General features: G+C 34.3%; 1 protein-coding gene across 2 annotated transcripts in view; it reads right to left on the reverse strand.

The window, feature by feature from the left end:
• The window catches only part of WASHC3 (WASH complex subunit 3), a 50,831-nt gene that overhangs the window by 26,062 nt on the left and 2,606 nt on the right, over positions 1-22,163 (reverse strand). Inside the window, exons 3-5 of one of the 2 annotated variants that reach the window (XM_088025305.1) lie at positions 15,408-15,473; positions 12,530-12,637; positions 8,669-8,776 (exon numbers count right to left, since the gene is read on the reverse strand). In XM_088025305.1, coding sequence (XP_087881431.1) covers positions 8,669-8,776; positions 12,530-12,637; positions 15,408-15,473 — 282 coding nt within the window. Of the gene's footprint in view, positions 1-8,668; positions 8,780-12,529; positions 12,638-15,407; positions 15,474-22,163 lie in introns of both variants that reach the window. The other variant, XM_028121712.2, reaches the window with a different exon arrangement.

Here is a 22,163-nt window from a genome sequence, read left to right on the forward strand (position 1 = left end):
TTAAATTAATACTTCTCAACATTAAATGTGTACACAGTATGGCTGGCTCTGAGCTCCCCAACTTTCCAGGCAACTTGGGGAGTGTTCAAAAGCAGCCAAAATATTGAAAAATCCTAAGTGATTTTGAAATCACTGAAAAAAATTGGGTATTTTAATGAAAATCTATAATCTTGTTGGGAAAGTGAGTGAAACACTTTCCAGTAAAACTGGCATGATAATTCTTCACACATAGTTTCCTTAGAGGCTAAGTTCACTGACTTTAGCAGAGAATAAGTTATTTTTTTTCCTTGGGCCAAAAATACAACAGAGTTACCTATTTCTAGGTTTTCCAGATACTCAGGCTATGGAAAAGCACAGGCAACACCTCAAGGGCTCCCAACTGGTGTCTAATTATCACAGTTTTCTGCCTTGGGGGAAATCTCTACCCAATCTTTTTTGCATCTGATATAAAAATGAATGTAGAGGAAGGAGGATAACTGTTGTCTCTTGAGTTCCATTTACCTCAATTCAAAATTACTATTCTGCTAAGCTTTACTTTTTTCTTTTAGTTGTAGTGAAATGGACATGGCTGACTATTTAGTTGATGGGAAAGATAGAATATTTTCCCTTTCCAATTGGCAAAGTTGGCTAAATTGTGCAATTAAACTGTTCACTTGTATCTTTTCTTTATCCATCTTTATCCACATTCACATGTGTAGGAAATTGATCATTATACATACAGCTTTTATCTTCAGTGCACAGTGTGATGCTAAAACACCACAGAAAGTTGTCCATGGCACTCCAACCATTATGTACTCAAAAAATACTGACCTTGATACTGAGCAGTAAACTTTAGATATTACAAAGGAAACTAACCACATGTTAATATTATAATACTTAGAGTCAAAAAACAATGAAAAAAGAAATATATAGTTGTTAAACTAAATCTGTACCAGTGTTTTCCACAACTCCAACTACATATGAACCAGCAGCTCCTCCTTTTGACTACACTATTGATCAGTGATGAGGAACCTACCGTGGAACTCTCTAGACATAGGAAGTCACACTGGGGTCATATACCAAACAAGGTTTTAAAGCCTTTAACTACTCTTACAAAAACTATACCTTATCTAAAGAGTACTCTACTTGTACTTGATTTTTCCCAGGTCTAAGGTGCATAACTTCGTGATGAACAACTTTAATAATCAGTTGGAGATTCTTCATCCTTAGGTAATGGAAGTCACATTTCCCCAAGCCAACATCCACTGCTGGCAACAGATGCATCAGAACCACCAAAACCAAGGAAATTATTCAATTCACGTTTTAAGCCAGCCAAAGAAAATAGAGCTTTAAAAAAGTCCAAGTGTCCGAAGAGACTGTTTTGGCAAATATGGTTTCAAAAAATACAAGTCATTAGCTTAATGTGGAAGTCGGACTTTCCCAATGCACAATTTATTACTGGCTAAGGATTCACCAAGCTCTGCCAGTAAAAAGGGGAGAACTGTTGGAAAAGTGATCTGTGTACACAATTCCAGTTAAGTTATAAAAGCAATATGTAATTTAGTAAAAGCTTGTGCTGCACTATTATGACAACAAACATTAAATCAGAATCAATTATCTGCCACATTTGGAACACAACATTATTACTCGCTGAAAAATCCTGTGTAAAACTTGCTTAAAAAGGAAAAAGAAATCAGAAAGTGCCAGCAGGTGTTCCAGGAATGTTCATTAATAATGAGATCCAAATTTGGGGATCAATTAATAGATCTAAAACCTAGAGGGAACTTCAGATCTCATTTTATGTATGAGGGAACTGAAGCCTTGAGAGGTGACATGATGACCATGGTCACACAGGACTGTATAACAAGGCTAAGAAACTATACTATGTTGCATCCCAGAAGTAGAATAAAGATCTAGGTGTACTCCTAGGCATTCAAATTGTGTCACAGAGAAACAACTATTTTTTGGAAATGTAATCATTCTTATATCTCCCAGAGGGTAGAAATGTAGGAGTGACAGAAAAAGGTAATGGAGACCAAAAAGCAAGGTACTGTTTATTTCTCTGTGAACTGGTACTTGTGACACTTGAAAGATTCTGTTGGCTTCTGTTCAAAGAAGTTTATAATAATTAAGCAGTTTTAATTGCCTAGTTTTTTTTAATTTTTAAAATTTTATTTAAATTTTGTTAGTTAACATACAGTACAATATTGGTTTCTGGAGTAGAATTCAGTGATTCATCACTTTCGTACAACACCCAGTACTCATCACAACCAGTGCCTTCCTTAATACCCATCACCCATTTAGCCCATCCCCCACCCACCTCCCTCTACCAACCCTAAGTTTCTTCTCTATTAAGAGTCACTTATGGCTTGTTTCCCTCTCTCCTCTTTCTCATTTTCCTCCTCCCATATGCTCATCTGTTTTCTTTCTTAAATTCCACATATGAGTGAGATCATATGGTATTTGTCTTTCCCTCACTGACTTATTTCACTTGGCATAATATATTCTAGCTCCATCCATGTCATTACAAATGAATTGCCTAGTTTCTAAAACAGATTTGCAGGTATGTGGCAAGTGAAGCAGGGCAAATAAATACCAAAGCAGTACATTCCAGGAGATAGCTAGGACTCAGGAAGAGGAAGTTTGCATGGCAGCTTAGAAAGAAAGCCAAAGGAAAAAAAAAAAAAGACTAGTTCATCCTGATATGTAGGAAGCCTGAAAATTTTAAAAAAATCTGTAGGGGCACCTGGGTGGCTCAGTCGGTCAAGTGTCTGACTTCACTCAAGTCCTGATCTCATGGTCCTGGAATCCAGCCCCATGCTGAGCCCTTTGTAGGGCTCTCTGCTCATGGGGAGTCTGCTTCTCCCTCTCCCTCTCCCTCGCCCTCTCCCTCTGTGCGCTCTCTTGCTCTCGCTCTCTCTCAAATAAACAAATAAAATCTTAAAAAAAATCTGTATTTGTAATTTGTAGGACTTTTAAAGTCTTTCTATCTGAAGTGAGTGATCGCTACATGGATAGTCAGCAAATTCAAGCTTTTATACTAGTGAAGAAGCTTAAAGGGTTTGAGAAATACTTGTCTACTCCCTGTCTTAGAGAGAATGAAATGGTTCTAGACAATAATTCAGGAAGGAAGCAAGAGAACAGATTACAAGAGGGTTGAGGGCCTAGTAAGTATTAAGACACTGAGTGGAAGACTACTATACCTTGGAAAAGATAAGAAACAACGTAAGTGGAATTACAGGTATAAGACTGCTTATGGAGCAGCAACTCATATTTTTAAGTGACAAAAATATAAAGGCAATTAAAAATAAAAGAAATCCTATTATTGTCCTTAAGAGGTGAGAGAACTTATGGCATTGTTAATTTCCTTTTGAGGTATAGAAATGGTTATTTGGGGGATTTTAGGAGATTTTTATACTGTTGGTATAGAGTGATTTTTTCAGAAAGAGGTATTTTTGAGACCATCCTACCTTTTCTTTTGTCAATACAAATAATTCCCTACATTCCAGGTTGTAGGCTTCTAAAATTCAGCTTTTATAAGATGTAGCAATGTGTACAATGGATGACAAGCTACTCAAGATCATATTAATAGCCAAAGTACAACTCATTTGATGGATTATGCAGATATTGGTCTTTCTCTACATTAGTAACTAAAACCCATTTTTTTTAGGGGGGAAGGGTAGTAGGAGAGGGAGAGAGAGTCTTAAGCAGGCTCCACGCCAAGTGAGGAGCCCGACGTGGGGCTTGATCTCACAGTCCTGAGATAACCTGAGCCAAAATCAAGAGTTGGATGCTTAACCGACTGAGCCACCCAGGCACCCCAAAACTAAATTTTTAGTAGTGGGCAAACAAGAGAAACCCTAGTCATCCTCTGAGGTTGAGAAAAATTGGTCATTTTAATAAAAATCTACAATTATGTTGGGAAAGTGAAACTTTCCAATATAGATAAGGCAATTTCTAATGAAGCTACCCTCTCAAATTAGCTGGGGTTAGGCTCCTTCATATAGTACGTGGTCAAATTCAATTTTCTTTCTATCTAATCCCTCTGAATCCTGTTTGTTCTCAGTCACACTCAAGGAACTAAACCACCTCAGCAGAATGAACAACTGATTAGAAGACTAAACAGAAAATAGGAAGGCAATTTACTCTCCTGCAGTATAGAGATACAAAACTATCTAGATTCTTCCCACATCATTGACAGAATGTGAATGAATCAATGATACAGATTATAATGGGCCTCGAACAACTCTTTTTACTGTGAGGCCTTTTCTAAAGCAAGGTGGTATTATCATCTGTTCTTCCAGTTAAAGTCATAGTTTTGTAAAGATATGGACATAAGAAACACAACTATGCAGATGCTGCCGAAGAACCATGTTAGGTAATGACTTATGACACTAAAATGATTATACTCCTGGAAAACTGTTAAGTAGTTCAGAAGAACCAAAAGATTATGTTTAACAAGACCCACATAGGTATGATCAAGGGGCTTTAAACTGAAATCAAAGAATAAAAATAATCTTCAGTTAAAATTGCAAGACTATGAGTAATAATAATATGATAGGAGAAAAAACAGAGTGGAAGAACTAGCAGGTAATTATTAAGAGGAGAAATATGAACAAATAAAAAACAAATCCAATAGCTTAAAAAAATGTGTTTATAGAGAGCAAAACTGCATGCAATATCAAAATAAGTAAATCTCAGGGACTGTTAACACTTAGTGGAAAGGAATTCATGAATGGGAGCTGGCATTTGAAAGGAATGTCTTACAATGTTTTACAATGGAAGGTGGAAGATACCTATAAATCAATATACATATATATACACATATGGAGATTCTTGAACATGAGATAAAGGAACCCCCCCAATTCCCTGGCCAAGTGAGGCTAAAAGAAGGCAAAAGTTGTATTATTAAATGGAGTTTGGTCATCTGACCAGATGGAGGTCAGGCTTTCATAAAACATGTTGCAAACAAGTACAAGGATAAGATACAGCCATGATGGGGACATCAGCTATTCACATGTACTGACAGCTTAATTTTGCTCAAATTAGAGCATCTGATAAATTCTTGTCATGTGGCTAAAAATTTCATCCTCCAACAGATACAGGATGTAATGAAGGGAATTGATTTAACTATTTCATACATAAATTTAAACAAAAGCCAAAATTGAATGATGATGCAGAAGTGACAGGAACTCTGGTAGTGACCATGCCAAGGAAAGACAATCCTGGACATTGTCAAACATGCAACTACATTTGTGGTTGGATATTTTGACAGTCACTCATGATATTCTTAGGAAACAGGAAAAATAGTGGACTTATATATGACTTAATAACCATAATCCAAAGAACAATGACTGGCAGATTCATATCAACCTTGAGGGAGACCTTTAGTTGGTCTCTTCTTGATCCGGTCCCACAAAACATTTAAAATCAGTGACTTGAATAAAGGGTAATATATCTAAATATTTCCAGGTGACACAAAGCTGGGAAGGAGAGTTAATATGCAGGATAAAATAGTACATACAACACATATTGATTAACCACCTTTTATGGGTAAGATGTCAAAGAGAATGCAACGATGAGTCAAGATACAATACTTCCTCTCATGGTTCCTTTTCAACAGGGGCAATAAAAATATAAATGATCAAAGAACAAGATATGATGTGGTAAGTTCCATAAAAAAAACTTAAGCGATTGGACAGATAGATCACTGAAGGGAGATATTACTTCTAGCTTTAAGTGTTGGTGGGTTCAGAAGGAAGTATTCATAGGAACATGTCAGATGAGTGGAATTTGGACATGTAGTAATCAAGAGAAGGGGAATCTAGATTCAGAGGTGGAAAAGTATGGAACTAATATTGAGAAGGGTTTGTGGTTTTGTGTGAAGAATGAAATGCAGGATAGGGAGCAGAAGGAAACAAAAGTTGGGTCAGAAGATTCTGGGATTCAGGTTGGCACAATAAACTGAAAACAATAAAATTAAATGAAACTTGAACTTTTAGGATGGCAGTGTAAAGATGTTGCTCCCCTTTTTCTTCTTAAAAATTACCCCCAAACAAGTAGGCAAAAAGAAATAAAACACCAACACTAATTTTAATGACTAAGAAGCATGTATGAACCATAACACATGGAAATTAAAAGCAGATAAAAGAGTGATTGAGGACTTAGCATAGCAAAGGAAGGCCAAGTCCATGTGCCAGAAGAGGGGATACCACAAAGAAGTAGCACTTCCAGAACCTTGTAAATGTTTAGGAATTAGAAACACACGTACCAAGGGCAAAAGAGAAGCAAAGGACTGAAATAATGAAAATTGGGCTAAAAGCAGGAAAGGTCTAAAGCAGAAGAAATTGAGCCCCTACTCATACTCAGTAACACCAAGCAAAAGGATAGACTGAAGCTAAGTGCCAAGTAATGCCATAGAATTAGAGAGTTAAAAACAAAAACAAGAGCTATTATTTCTTAAATGTTTTAAAATAAAAAGTATTTTAATGTTATATAGAGTGTAAAATATTTTTAAATAGCTCTTAATCAAAAGAGCTATTTTTCAAAATACATATGCTCTAGCTCCAAGTCCCAACTTTAGAGATTCTTATTTAGTATGGTAGGAATCAGTAACATGTTTTGATAAAGTTTCTTAGTCTGAAAACCACTGAGCTGGTGTAAAAAATAAATCTATTACCAAAACCTATCAAAAGGTAAAATGGCATAGAGGAAAATGTAGGCATTTTCATTTAGAGGTAAGTACTATTTGCCAGTTATTGTTCTAGGAATTGTACAGCACACAAAAAATTCCCTACCCTAGTAGAGTTTGTATTTTAGTGATAGAAAATACACAAAGTATGTAAAATAGGTAGTATTTTATACCTTATTGGCCAGTTATATGAAGAAAAAAATAGCAGGGAAGGGCTAAAAGGAATGGGGTCAGAGAGAAGGTAATATTTGAGTAAAAATATGAAAAAAAGTAGGGGAGCAAACCATTAAGATACCTGGGAAAAAGTGTTTCAGGTAGAATAGCTGAGGTAAAGGGCCGAGACAGGAGATTGTCTATACATTTATTCAAGGAACATCAACTCAGCTAGGAGAGCTGGAGCAGAGTAAATGAAGATATGAGATCAAAAGGGTAATAGGGGAGCTAAATTGTATAGGATCTCATAGGCTTGTGAAGGACTTTGGCTTCTATTCCTTGTGAAATGGTAAATCATAGGATTAGAAAAATGAATATTTAGAGTCATTTACACACACACACACGATATATTTATGATTCTGAAAAACAATGGAATTTGTCTAAGTAATTAATAACAAAAATAAAAATGTCAAGGATGTCTGGGAACCTTAGCTGGCTAAATAAATCTAGACATTTCCTAATATAGTACCTTAAAGTGAGTGTATAATAAATATTTGTCAAATAAATGGACAGTAAATTTATACTGAAAAGGAAAATAAGAGTTTTTAAACTTCTTAGAAAGTCAGAAGCACTGTATTAAGAATATAACAATTATCCTAAGATGTAGTCTTTTATCAAAGATTTCAAGGCATTTTTGTAGATATCATCAAGTAGATGTTCCTTTTTCCTATTTTATATATGTTAGCAAGAGAAGACTAAATAAAGTCTTCCAGAGTCATTCTGAAACTTTTCCTCTTCTGTTTGAAAGAGTAAGACAGTTTTTTTAACAGTTCACATTTTAAGCTTAGCAGAGCTTTACTGGGTTCTAGCTTTAAAAATTTATTTATCATAATTCATACTCAAACTAACCCTACTTTATTCTTATAAACGAACATTATATATTTTCATCTCAAAGTCTGGTTTATTTTTTTCTAAAGCTTAGAATCCAGGGTTTTGGCTGTCAATAAAGAATTTTGAAAGTGACAAATTCATTTCTTCTGACAGCCAGGAAAAGTGAATGTATTTTCCTCTCCCCAATGTCACTTCTGTTGCTTCTAAATGAACTAATCTACTCTTTCTGTCAGATAGTATTTGTTCTTAAATTACTGTGATAAATAATGTCATGGAGAGCAAAACAAAACTGTTCTTCTTTAATATTAGTACTTCTTTTGCTTGACAGAATTTTAGAAATACATTATTTTTTTTAATTAGCCAAAAAATGATTAAGAGCTAGGTCCTTCAACCACTGCAATAGGACTTTCTATCAAAATGAAAAGAAATTAACTTCTGGTATCAGACCATCATGTAATGATTTCTCAGAAAAAAAAAATTAATTCTGAAGTCATATAATATTAAAAGCTCTACCTAAATGGCCAAGAGACTTAAGCTCTTTTCTATAACCAAACCATTGAGGGATGAAATTCAGAATAAATATACACAAAACCCATTATTTGTACTAGCATACAGGAATTAAGCTAAAGCCGTATGATTTAAGAAATAGTCCACTTTCATTCCTCTGATACATCCAAGATTTGCTGATAACTTTATGTAAAGCAAAAAAATTTACATAAATTTATATTAAACTATGTTAATTTGAAGTATGAGATCAATTTTAACTAGAAAGATTTGACCTCTGTTTACTTTTTATCAGGGCATTAATTAAACATAAGAAAGAAGTGAGAGAGTAGAAAACTTGGTCACTCGGTTTAGCAGTTTTCTCAGATGGAAAAAATAACAATGAAACCTCTAGGGTTAAGAATTTCAAATGAGGCTGCTAGACAGAGAAGACAGACCAAATCAGCTTACCACTTGAACCATTTTGAGATATCTGGCATATCTTGGATCCTTGGCTACAGTTAAGATATTTTCTGGTGTTACTTCACTTTCCTGTGGTCCAGAGTCTTGTAAACTGTTCTGCTGTAGAGAGTATTGCGTGTAAATCTTTAGACAATTCATAGAAGGGGTCCATTATGTTACTTAAAAATGGATGTATCTTTTTTATAATTCTAAAGCAATCAATGTCAGAAAAAAATCATATTTCTAAATTTAAAAACCAATAATTTAATTATGGGATATATGTTTCCAAATATTTACAAATACTTAAATATGATTTCAGAGGAAGTTCCACTTAGTATCAACCTATATTGTTCCTTTAAAAATGCAAATATATTCATGGCAATAAAAAACAGAATTCTGCTTTAGTTGTCCCCAGAGTGCCAATATAACACATGAATTATAGATGGACATATTAATAAAAATTTTAATAAAGTTAATAAAACTATTTCATTTGCCAATTGTTAACTCTAGCAGATAGTAAACTGATTTTCTAGGTATCTACCATCTATACAACTGAATTTCTCATTTATTAAATAATTTTACTCTAAGTGTATATGGCTATTCTATCATCTTAGAAAGCACTACATGGAGAATCTGTGGAAGAGAAGCCCATTTTTAGGACAAAATTATCTAGTTTTGTATATTTCAGCTACTGATGGAACTATTAATGTTAATCTACTTACAATAAAGAATACTGGGGAATGGTCTTTTTAGATAAAAATGCTTTTATCATATAGGCAGTTCTCACTTTGCCTGGTACTGTGTTAAATGAAAATTGTCCATATTGGAATCCTCTTCTCACTAAAATGCAATGTTAGAACTGTCTGTATACAGTTCTTGCTTTTTCTATCAAACTGAACATTTAGAGTAAGTTTACTTTTGTGAATTCTCACTCCTTATCTATAAATTAGCATTACAAGGAAGTGACTTAACAGAATGAAATCAATTGTATGTCTACATGTCTATGCTGAAATGTAGATAAATCAAGAAATACCTTTAAATATTCATAGGTTTTAGAATATGAATTATATATTAAGGTTTTTCCTCAGATAATCCAAATATAAATTAACCTGTTGAAAACTCTGAACCAAATAAAACATCCAAAATCCCTTAGGTTTCTCCTGTTATATAACACTAAGTATACAAAAGTGAGTAGACATATTTTATATATATATATTATTCATCTTTAAAATATATAAATACAAAAAGTCCAAAACATTTAATTATGTAAAAAAATTCAAACAAGACCCAAGTATGTTTTAAAAAAAAATTATGGACAATAAACTCATACAATAGCACAATGGAGCAAATGAGAATTAATTACACATAGGACTAACGAATTTCAAAACTCAGCCTTAACTTTGCCTAATGACCATGATCTCAGCAAGGTTTAATTATGTCAGCTGTTACACCTTTGCTATTTGAATGACCCGTTAAATCCTCTATCATATCTCTCAACTGTCCTTCATTTTATTCCCAATCTCCACAACTGGATGTTCTATTGTGAGTAATGATAAGATCTGAACCATGAAATTAAAGTTGCAGAAAAATCAGTACGCAAACCTTGAGTCTTTGACTCAATATAGATTAGAGATTGAAATGAATGAGTGATTAAAAAAGTACATGATTATCTTTTATCAAATAAGTGAGTTGACTGTAATGCTGGTGGAAATTCTGTGTTAAGCAGTACTTAAGTCCATTTCAAAATATTTTACATAAAAAATAACAATAACAATGGAGAAGAAATAAGAAGTTGATTTGGATATTAAGAACATGCTGAACAGGTATCTTATTAAGCTACTCAACATGTAACTTGACCACAATTTTTTAAACCCAGGAAGCCAACAGATCTTCATAAATTCTCCAAGTGAATTAATACATAGTTCTTAAATAAAGTTGCCAAAATATACCAGATTATACTGAATTTTAGAAAACTTAGCTGTGATTACTTGTAATCAATTTTTTGAGACCTTAAATAGGTAGGACCAACACAACTGCATAAGTTTTAAGATACATATTATAAATGGCATTCATAACACCTGAAAAAATTAATATTCAAAATTAGACAGATACCACTTAAACATATGATGGTTAATATCCACCAAAGAATAACTACTAGGTAGAGTGAAAACATTTTCTTAGTATTTTTTATATATACCTTATTTTAGAAAAAGTATGGTCCATATTTAATTGAGAGGACCTTATGAAGTTAAACTCCTCTAAAACATCTGATTTTTTCTTGTATATTATATATATATATCCCAATGGCCATTATAATGCAATTTGGTAATTAAATGGATGTTAAATTTTCTAATATCTAATTGTTAAGTAAATGGTCATCTATTTCATTCCCCCAAAACATATTATACCTAAATTTATGGCTCCTCCCATGGCCTCGTACCATGTGTGTTCAATATATTTAATGAATTCAACACAGGTGCTGGAGACAGTGTAGTATAGCAGGTAAGAGCTAGGACTCGTGGCACTGGATTGCCTGGGTTAAAATTCCAGCGCTTACACTTGTTCTTTTGACCTTGGGCAAGTAACTTAACCTTTGTGTGTATCATTTCACACATCTGTGAAGTAGCAGTGATAATACAGTATTTACTTCATAGGGCTGTTGTGATAATTAAATGAGTTAATTTCTGAAAAGCACTTAGAAGCATGCCTCGGAGGTACACTGTAAGTGCCCTCTGCATGTTTGTCATTATCGTCACAGCCAGCATAATCATAACCTAAAAAATATCCTGTGAAAAGTATTTCCGGGTACAAATGCAGAATATCATATAGCTAAGAAGTCAATTTGTTCAGTATTACTAGACAGACCCACTATTTTAGTGATTATTTTATTTTGAATTTTAATGCCTCACTGAGATACACTAGAGATGGTCTATTCTGCAACAATGAGAATTTTTATTTCTTGACATAAAACGTAGTATCAAATTTAAATGTATATAGGGCATAAATGAACAGTAAGACATGAGAACCAAATGTAAATTGTGGCCCTTATTAGGATGCTGATTTGAACAAATCAACTCCAAAACCATACTTTTTAGATACTTGATATTTCTAGATCAGTATCTCTCAAATTTTAAGAGCCTACAAGTCACCTAGGGATCTTGTTATAATATAGATTTGATTCAGTAGGTGTGGGATGGAGCCTGAGGTTCTGTGTTTCTGACAAGGCCTCCCAGGTGATGCCCATGTTGCTGGTGCCTGGGGCAATCTTTGAGTAACAAGGGGTTAGATGATATTTGGGAATTACTGTTAATTATATTGTGTATGATAAAGGCATTGCGGTTATACAAGAAAATGCCAGAACTTTTTAGAAATGCTCAAGGAATTACACAGCGGTGAAATGATATGATGCCTGGGATTCACTTTAGCAAGTGATAAAATAGAAAGATGAAGCAAATGTAACAAAATCTTTACTGGAGAATCTGGGTAATGGGCATTTAGTTCCTCATTGTACTATTCTATTTTTGTGTGTGTTTGAAGGTTTTTATAATAAAACATTTTAAAAGTATCCTTCTTATAATAATGTAGGAAAAATGTCCATAGCGAACTTGAAGAACATTATTATGTTCAAGATTTCTCTTAGTCCTGTGTATAGTTTCTCTTTTACAGGCAAAGAAAATATTAACGTCAGGGAGTTCTTCAAAATAACCATAAAACAGTTAACTTTTTCAAGCTTCCTTTTCTATCTCAAGGTTTTAAAATGTTACTATTCAAAGTTTTACATCCTTATTTAACTTCTTTCAAACCTGCTGCTAGGTTTGTCTGGTTTAACCAAGAAGATGTGCTTATGCTTCCTGGAATTTAAATACTTACCTGTGATTTCTCTGAAGTGGTTTCAGAATGTGATTCTTTTGTGATGCCAGTGACACTTACAGGAGATACTTCAAATGTGACATCATCTAGGCCTGGGATAGATGACAACTGAGAAAAGAAAATTAATGTTGGCATATGAAGATAATATTAGCTGCTTAACTGCTGTAAGTTTCTAAGTGTAAGTTTTAGATAGCTATCTTACGTTTTTAAGCCTACAGGAATAGGGTTTATAAAATCTCATCTTAGGTGTCTGAAATTTTCCATGCCATAAACTATTTAACAGTGAAAGGCATTCACAGATAAAATATTTTTGAATAATTTCTCATAAATCTAACATCACTCATAACCATTCTTTTCCCATGAATTTTTTTTAAATTTTATTTTATTATATTATGTTAATCACCATACATTACATCATTAGTTTTTGATGTAGTGTTCCATATTCATTGTTTGCATATAACACCCAGTGCTCCATTCAATACGTGCCGTGCCCCCTTTAATACCTATCACCAGGCTAACCCATTTCCCTCCCGCCCCCAGAACCCTATTTGTTTCTCAGTCCATAGTCTCTCATGGTTCGCCTCCCCCTCCGATTTCCCCCCCTTCATTTTTCCCTTTCTACTGTCTTCTTCTTCTTCTTCTTCTTCTTTTTTTTTTAAACATATAATGTATTATTTGTTTCAGAGGTACAGGTCTGTGATTCAACAGTCTTACACAATTCATAGCACATACCCTCCCATGTCTATCACCCAGCCACCCCATGCCTCCCACCTCCCACCACTCCAGCAACCCTCAGTTTGTTTCCTGAGATTAAGAACTCCTCATATCAGTGAGATCATATGATACGTCTTTTTCTGATTCTGACTGACTTATTTTGCTTAGCATAATACCCTCTAGTTCCATCCACGTTGTTGCAAATGGTAAGATTTCGGTTTTTTTTGATGGCTGCATAATATTCCATTGTGTGTGTGTGTGTGTGTGTGTGTGTGTGTGTGTGTGTGTGTGTGTGTGTGTGTGTGTGTGTGTGTGTGTGTGTGTATACCACATCTTCTTTATCCATTCGTCTGTTGATGGACATCTTAGCTCTTTCCATAGTTTGGCTATTGTGGACATTGCTGCTATAAACATCGGGGTGCACATACCCCTTCGGATCACTACATTTGTATCTTTGGGGTAAATACCCAGTAGTGCAATTGCTGGGTCGTAGGGTAGCTCTATTTTCAACTTTTTGAGGAACCTCCATACTGTTTTCCAGAGTGGCTGCACCAGCTTGCGTTCCCACCAACAGTGTAGGAGGGTTCCCTTTTCTCCACATCCTCGCCAACATCTGTCATTTCCTGACTTGTTAATTTTAGCCTCCCAGGAATTATTTAAAAAAATATAAGGAATCCTAGTGTAAGGAATAAAAGCATGGGCTTTGGGGTCAGATTGCCTAGGTTTAAGTCACAAGCTATGTGACCTTCTGTAAATCTCTCTAGATATCAACTTTCTCCCCTATAAAGTGGGGATAAGAAAACTTACCTCACAAAGTTGTTGTAAAAATTTTTTATTAAACATATTTTGTAGAAAAAAAGTCCTTTGCAGCACATTTTAAGTTTGAATTAGCTGGGAACTGACAAAACTCTTGTCATCACATTTTAATGTCTGACATAGTTCATTATTTTTTTCTTTCTTTAGTCATTTACCACTGAATATTACTAAAATGTGTTATTTTTCATAGATAAAAGATGGGCATGCTGCCAGTGGTTATGTATTTCAGGTTGGATTTGCAAGATCCAGGCAGACCCACTTTTCTGATTTCATTCTGACATCAGTGATAGACAACTGTCAGATGTCTGGCTAACTTTAGGGATTAATTTTATGGCTATGGAAATAATTAAGGCTAACTTGTCCATACAGTATCTTAACTTGTGACTCTGGACTCTAACTCAAGAATTCCCCAGATATTAAAATAAGGCACATACTCATAATGAAGAATGAAAAAAAAGAAAAAGAAACTGGTAATAAGATCTGAAGCAGCAATATTCATTGAGAACTGCTGACTGATGACAGTACTTAGCACAATGGCCATGGCCCAAATAGTTTCAAGTAGGTATGGCTGCTAGCAGAATATGTTCAACATGGTCAAGGCCAGGTATCCTAAATTTTCCAAGCTACAGAAACATTTGAGAGAAATACAGTGGCTGAAGTCCACAAGATATAGAAAGTACAAACTAGACATTCTGATCCATTGCTAAAGCTTTAGCCATTTTACTTCCCCATAAATATTAAATATGTATTTTTTCAGACTAATTTTTTTGATAAAAGGACAAAGTCACAAAAATATACTAGTGTCTCCATTATCTTATAATCAGGGAAAACACAAAACTGTAAGCTTTCACATCAAAACTCTTTTCTATTTTTGCTAGTTATAATATGTAATTTCTGACATCAAAATTGGTATTCTTCATTAGCATTCAATATATTTGCAAATAGAAAATAGCTGATATTTTCTCCAAATTTTGCTCTGGAGCCATCTGAAGTTTTATATAATTTTTACTGTGTTATCAAATGATTACTATAATTGTGAATTTTCCATCAAATGAAGTGAACTACAGAACACCCCAATTTAACATTTTACTCACATGCTTTTGACTAGAATAATGAAAGAAATCTCAATTCATGTGTACATTTAAACAAACTCAGTTAAGGGTTCATAATGAGTATCTATTTTCTTTGCAATTATAATGAATTTAAAATAAACAAAAAACAGTGTACCATCTCATGGATGCAGGAGCTAAATTGAATTCATTCCCAAATGCAATTAAAGTTAAGTATGACTAAGAACGTGATATATGTGGAGCAAAGTTTATACTATAAATTATTCAGAAATACAAACCTTTGCATCTAAAATATTGAGAGTTGTTTCAATTTGCTGGATACGAAGAGAAAGGTCTGCCAGTTTCTGGAAAAGAAAGATTAGAACATAAGAATAAAGTCTGATTGAAATGAACTGTTAACAGGATAACAAAGGGCAGATTTGAAAATAAAAAAAAAACTATGGTTTAAATATTAGTCATTTTCTAATACACTATTCTCTTATTTACGTGAGTAGGAATGGGAGCTCAAGGATTCTCTTATCTTCATTAGCATGTTTCATGGCTACTTTACAAAACTGTATTCACAGGTAAGTAAAAATTACCTTATCAGCCTTATCAAAGTCATTATGAGAGCCATAATCAGTCATTGGGACCGGAATGTAAATTCTTCCAGAACAGAGATTTTTGTTCACTGCCATATTCCCCATGCCCAGAACAGTACCTGAAACTTAACAGGAGTCTAATAATTATTTGTTGATGAATGAAAGAATTCTTCATAGAAAACAAGAATAAAAATTAGCTCAACATAGCCTGGAACAAGATCTGTCTTTTTAAGTTACTTAAACAAGTATATACAATTAGTATATACAATAAGCCCCAAATTTAAATTTTTTAAGTTTGAAAGTTAAAAGATGATGAAATTAGAAGATGAGTCAGTTCAGGTTGGAAAGAAATAAAACAAAGAGAAAAAAATCAGAGTACAAAAAGGCAAAAGGAATCAACCTACCATCAAAATCCAAGATAAAACAGAACCAAAAGCTTACTATGCTCTAGTTATTCTGTACAATTAACTTACCAGAATGTGTGTGTACTATTTACAGCCACAGAAATAAAAGTAACATCATAAAATATGATCCATAAGAGCATTTACTTAAAACTCCTTAATCCTAAACATGATTATACTCAGTGATACAGTCCAAGAGCAGTTGGCCCATTTACTAGTTGGCAGATGTGCAGCATTCTGACTGCTTTCTGGGATATTATCAAGATCTTGACTAACTCCTAAGCAGAATTTTAACACCCCAAGAAATGGTCATTTTGCCCACATTTAGAGGGGAAGAAAATGAAAGCAGCCACAGTGGAGTTAGAGCTTCTTCACAGACACTTTAAAGATGAGCAACCTGGTATCTATAAAGCTATAATTTAGAAATGAAACATCAGAATCTAGTTTAAAAAATTATTTATTTTTGAGAGAGAAAGAGAGAAAGAGAGAGTACAAGTGGGAGGGGCAGGGAAGGAGGGAGAGAGAATCTCAGGCAGACTCCATGCCCACTGCAGAGCCCACCTTGGGGCCAGATCCCACAACCCTGAGATCACAACCTGGACCAAAACCGAAAGTCAGAGGCTCAACTGACTGTGCCACTCAGAACCCCTAGAATCTAGTCTTAAATGGCACTCAAAGCTAAGTTTAACTTTGATTTCTAGCATTTGTTCACATAAGGCTTTAATGTAAACATAAATACAGGTTTATAAAACATCATATGAATGAATTCCTCTCCAGATTTAAGTGTTTTCCTGGAAATCATGGAAATTAAATTTTTGCAAATTTCATCAGTCTTTTAATTCATCAGAGAAGCTTAGTAACTGCAGAAATCCTACAACAAATTAATTTGTAAAGTGAGATAATTTCTAGCTTATGTAAAAATACTTATATTGGTTTGATTAAAATAAACACAGAAAAAGATGAATTAAAAACTAATATTTGTTGGGGCGCCTGGGTGGCTCAGTCGTTAAGCGTCTGCCTTCGGCTCAGATCATGATCCCAGGGTCCAAGGATCGAGCCCCACATCCGGCTCCCTGCTCAGCGGGAAGCCTGCTTCTCCCTCTCCCACTCCCCCTGCTTGTGTTCCTGCTCTTGCTATCTCTCTGTGTGTCAAATACATGAATAAAATCTTTTAAAAAATTAATTTTTGATTAGATATATTTATATAAATGTACTATTATTTATTTAGACAGCATGCACCCTGGAAGGGGATGAAGGGGGAGTGGCAAAGGGAGAGGAAGAGAAAACCTTAAGGCTCCACGCCCAGCAAGGAGCCCAACATGTGACCCTGAGGTCATGACCTGAGCCAAAATCAAGAGTCAGATGCTTAACTGACTGAGCCACCCAGCCGCTCCTATATAAATGTACTTTTAAGCAATAATCATCATCATTGTAAACATCTGAGCAGTTACCTTATTATGCTACACGGTATATGCAACATATCATTTGAAATCTCACACCAAATGGATAAAGCAGGAACTGTTATCATGCCAATTTTAAAGAAGGGAAAACTCAGTTTCTTACAAGTAAAATAATCTGAATTCAAACAGTCCAACGCCAGATACTACTTTTGAAAGAATTTTACATTGTTTGAAAGAATTATACATTGTTAGAACATGATGCCATAGACTCTGGGTGATGACAATGTGTCAATGTAGATTGTAACAAATGTACCACACTGGTAGGGGATGTTGGTAATGGGGGAGGTTGTGCTCTGTGAACTCAGGGATGCAAGGAGTATATGGGAAGTCAACCCTTTCTGCTCAGTTTTGTTGTGAACCTAAAAATTTTCCAAAAAAGATAAAGTTTATTAACTAAAAAAACCCCCCAAAACCAAACAAAAAAAACTCAAAACATAATTAAAAAGACACCAAGATGGAAAATTCCTAGGCATTGCATAGAATTTTTGTTATTCAAAGCTAATAAGTAATCAATCCACTTCTCACAGACTAAGATGCTACTGTGCTAAAAAAAGGAATCAAATTATTCTGATCTAATTTTCTAAAATACATGTTTATCTGGAATTATTTTTAAAAAATTTTCAGGGTTAGGTCATAAAACTAAATTGTCCTTAAATGGGTACTCAAATATTCACACAGGATAGGTTAAGGATTTTAATACAAGACTTGGCAAATAAGCAAATAATGATGAAAATGTTTATTTGGAAAACTACTTGTTGATAAGGAAGACTAAAGAGGCTTGGAAAAAAGGTTAGACTTTCCAGAGCAGTAATTCTCAATTTTTTTGGATACAGATTTTTCTAGTATATCACCCTTTTGCTTTGGCATTCATTTTACCCATTCTCATCTATGATTATCAAAATCTCACCAAAATGAAATGACCTGCTTTTTTTAAGATTACATGAATGATTTATTCATGCAAGACATTAACACTGATCTAAATGTCAATATATTTTAATTTATAATAATTTATTTCAATATCTTTGATATCTAATCTAATAACTATAATAGTGAAATATAAGGAAATAGGGAAATATAATAGTGAAATATAAGTGATTTTTGTTGACTAAATTTTTTAAAGATTTTATTTATTTATTTATTTATTTATTTATTTATTTATTTATTTATTTATAGCATGTGAGTGAGGGTAGGGACAGAGGGAGAGGGAGAGAGAGAATCTCAAGCAGACTCCACAATGAGCGTGGAGTCGGACACGGGGCTCCATCCCACCACCCTGAGATCACGACCTGAGCAAAAAACAAGAGTCAGACACTTAACTGACTGAGCCACCCAGGTGCCCCTTTGCTGACTAAATTTAAAGAAAATGTGAAATTGAAGTTAGAGGTAAATAAAAATAAAAATAGAGGTTTTTTTCCCCTATCCAAGCTCATGTACCCCAAGCTTACAACCAGGATATAATTGATTTTCTCGAAATCAGATCAACAAAAGGCTTTTCCTCCAGGCTAGGGAAGATTTTTGTTGTGGATAAATCATATTATTTTATTATCCAAAAAGGTGTTATCCATCTTCTCTAAGGCTGGATTTTGAGTCTAAAATATTAAACATGTTAAATATATTATCTGGATTATATAATTTAACACTTTTTAAAAAATATTTTATTTATTTGACAGAGAGAGGCTCAGTGAGAGAGGGAACACAAGCAGGGGGAGTGGGAGAGGGAGAAGCAGGCTTCCCGCTGAGCAGGGAGCCAGATGTGGAGCTCGATCCCAGGACCCTGGGATCATGACCTGAGCCGAAGGCAGCTGCTTAACTGAGCCACCCAGGTGCCCCTAATTTAACATTTTAATATAGGACATATTACTATATCACAATTTTGAGGTCTTTAAAGTACGTAATTGGTATCTTTTGCAATCCTACACATTTTATTTTATGCATTTAAAAATATTAATTTCATTTCATTGGACAGCTAAAGGATCCATGGCAAAATTAAAAACCTCTCTTTTCTTCTTTTTTATTTTTAAGATTTATTTTTTTAATTTATTTGAGAAAGAGAGAGAGAGAGCATCCAGCGAGGGGCAGAAGGAGAGAAACTCAGACTCTGTGCTGAGCAAGGAACCTGATGTGGGGCTCGATCCCAGGACCTGGAGATCACAACCCAAGCTGAAGGTAGACACTTTACTGACTAAGCCACCCAGGTGCCCCAAGAACCTCTGCTTTTCAAAAATAATTCAGCATAATGAATATTTTTTGGGTCTGTTCCCATGTAATTACTGCTATAACATACATAAATACAGATTCTTTAGAAAGCCATTGTTACTTGACAAAAGTATACCTGGCTTCATTTTTGGGTTGTTGAAATTCATTTCTAAGATTTTTATGCCTCCTGCGTTTTCCCTCTACAACTCCAACCACTCAACCTTGGCTTTGTTGACATTTTGGGCTGGATAATTCTTTGTTGTAAGGGGCTTCCTGTGCACTGTAGGATATTTAGTAGAATCTCTGACATCTGCCCCACTAAAAACACCTCTAGATATCGCCAAATCTTCCCTGGTTGAGAACCACTGCTTAAAGTGTAGATGACTACGGATACAAGTAACATGATCAATGATAGTAACAGTCCCCACCTCAGAAAGTTCTAGCAGAAAGAGGAAATTGAAAGATAACAGTCTTTCCCATCTACTTAACCATCCTCTTATCTTTGTAAGGATTTAAAGCAAACCTGAAATACCTTGGTTTGGGACAATAAAGGAATTTGCAAGGTACCCGAAGTTTGCCAGATAAGCTGAAAATTTCTTGATTTATCACCCACCTATTTCTAAGGCAGTGCATTTTATTAAAGTGAAAAAGAAGATGAAAGGAAGAAATATGGAGTTAATAGTTGAACATGGAAACAAAAATAAAACACTGTGGCTTTTCAGGTTTGTAAAATATCCAGTTTGCACATCCAATTCTCTAAAAGAGAAACAACATTTTAAAATAATGGATCCCTTGGTATATCACACTGGGTTGAATATGTCTTATAAGCCAGAAAGGGAAGCAATCAATGCTTTTATTAATTTTCATCTGACACTTAAGCCCAGCAGTTGTAAAAGTTGTAAAAGCAGTTGTAAAAGTTGTAGCAGTAAATATAGTTTTAAGCAAGATTATTTGGTTGAAGGTGAAGCCCAATGGTGGGCTTAAAAATTCGATGCAGAAGATAAGCACTATAAAATTTTTTAGGTTATATGAGTATTCTCAGTATTTTTTCTTTTTCTTAAAAAATTTAGAAAAAAGAAAGAGTTTGGAATATTTAAAAAATTATTAAAAACTCCCTACTCTAGGCATGTCACAAGTCTGAGTCAAAATAACACATGTGATTGCCCCGTTTATAGAATACCTCTGACTTTAAAATTCATTACAAGGTTTAATTTCTGCTCAGTTTTATCTGTAATATGCATAGAACTTGCATTAGACTCCTCACCCCATCCCGTTTTAAATTTGCAGACTCAATGGACCACCATAAGATTTTTCTGATTAGGGCCAGAATAGAAAAGCTTACTGGGGATTTGTGAAGGAAGAACTTTGTAACTTGGGTCTGATTCAACTACTTTCCTTTCTCTGTCTTCCAATCTTTCTTCCTATCCTGGTTCTAGTCATTAGAAGAGATACAAAGTACCCTGGTATCCAGAAAGTTTTTTAAAAAGTTAAGTTCTTCACTTTTCTTTTTATTAGAGAACTCTAAAACTAGTATTAGTGATGAAGAAAGAGCCCCAACCATTTGTTTCAAATTTACTTCCAGGTTGAGTTTAGCTGTGACTGAAGTTGTTATAGTTTGGGTTTGGTTCAAAGCAGATAATGTGAAAAACAAAAAAACAAAACAAAACAAAAAAACCCCAGGTTTTTTCTTTTCCCCCAGTTCACTTCCAATTTAAAAAATAACATCTGAGTTTCCTTTTTTGCTGAGGGATACATACATAGTCATTTTGGCTCTTGTTTAAGGCTTTAGCTAAACAAGGACTGCAGGTCTAATAGGTGCTATTAACAAATAACCCATTTTGAAAAATCACATTGATCTTAACTTAGAGAGAAAAAAAAGGCACTTGATGTTTGAATACATATATTATATCTTTGGAATTTATCGTATCAAAGACATCAAATGGATATGGCATACCAAAGAGAATACAAATCTAAAAAACAAATTTTGAAATAGCTCATTGCAGTCTCTCAATTGAAAATGATGTAAACGTGCCTCTTGCCCAGATCAGAAGGTGCAGTATTAACAGAAGAGTGAAACCTTTCTGGTTTTTCCAGTTACTAGATCAGAGCTGGAACCCCAACTCTGTTACTTTCTGTGTGAGTGTGGGCAAGTAAGAATAGTGATTGCAGCTATAAATACTATGCACACAAATATATGTTGACTGAATAAGGACTAAGCAAATAATTTAAATCTCTCTACATCTTAATTTCTGTATTTCTGAAAAATAGAAAATTAGACCTCTCTCAAAGGGCTGGGCTGTGATGACTGAATACATGTAGAGCACTTAGCACAACGCCTAGCACAGAATAAGCACACAATAAATATTATTGTCATCACAGCAAGCAAATAGTCTACA

Source organism: Eumetopias jubatus, unplaced genomic scaffold, assembly GCF_037043125.1.
Source record: "Eumetopias jubatus isolate StellerSeaLion01/CBP00866 unplaced genomic scaffold, mEumJub1_p1.0 scaffold_8, whole genome shotgun sequence".
Lineage (NCBI taxonomy): Eukaryota > Metazoa > Chordata > Mammalia > Carnivora > Otariidae > Eumetopias > Eumetopias jubatus.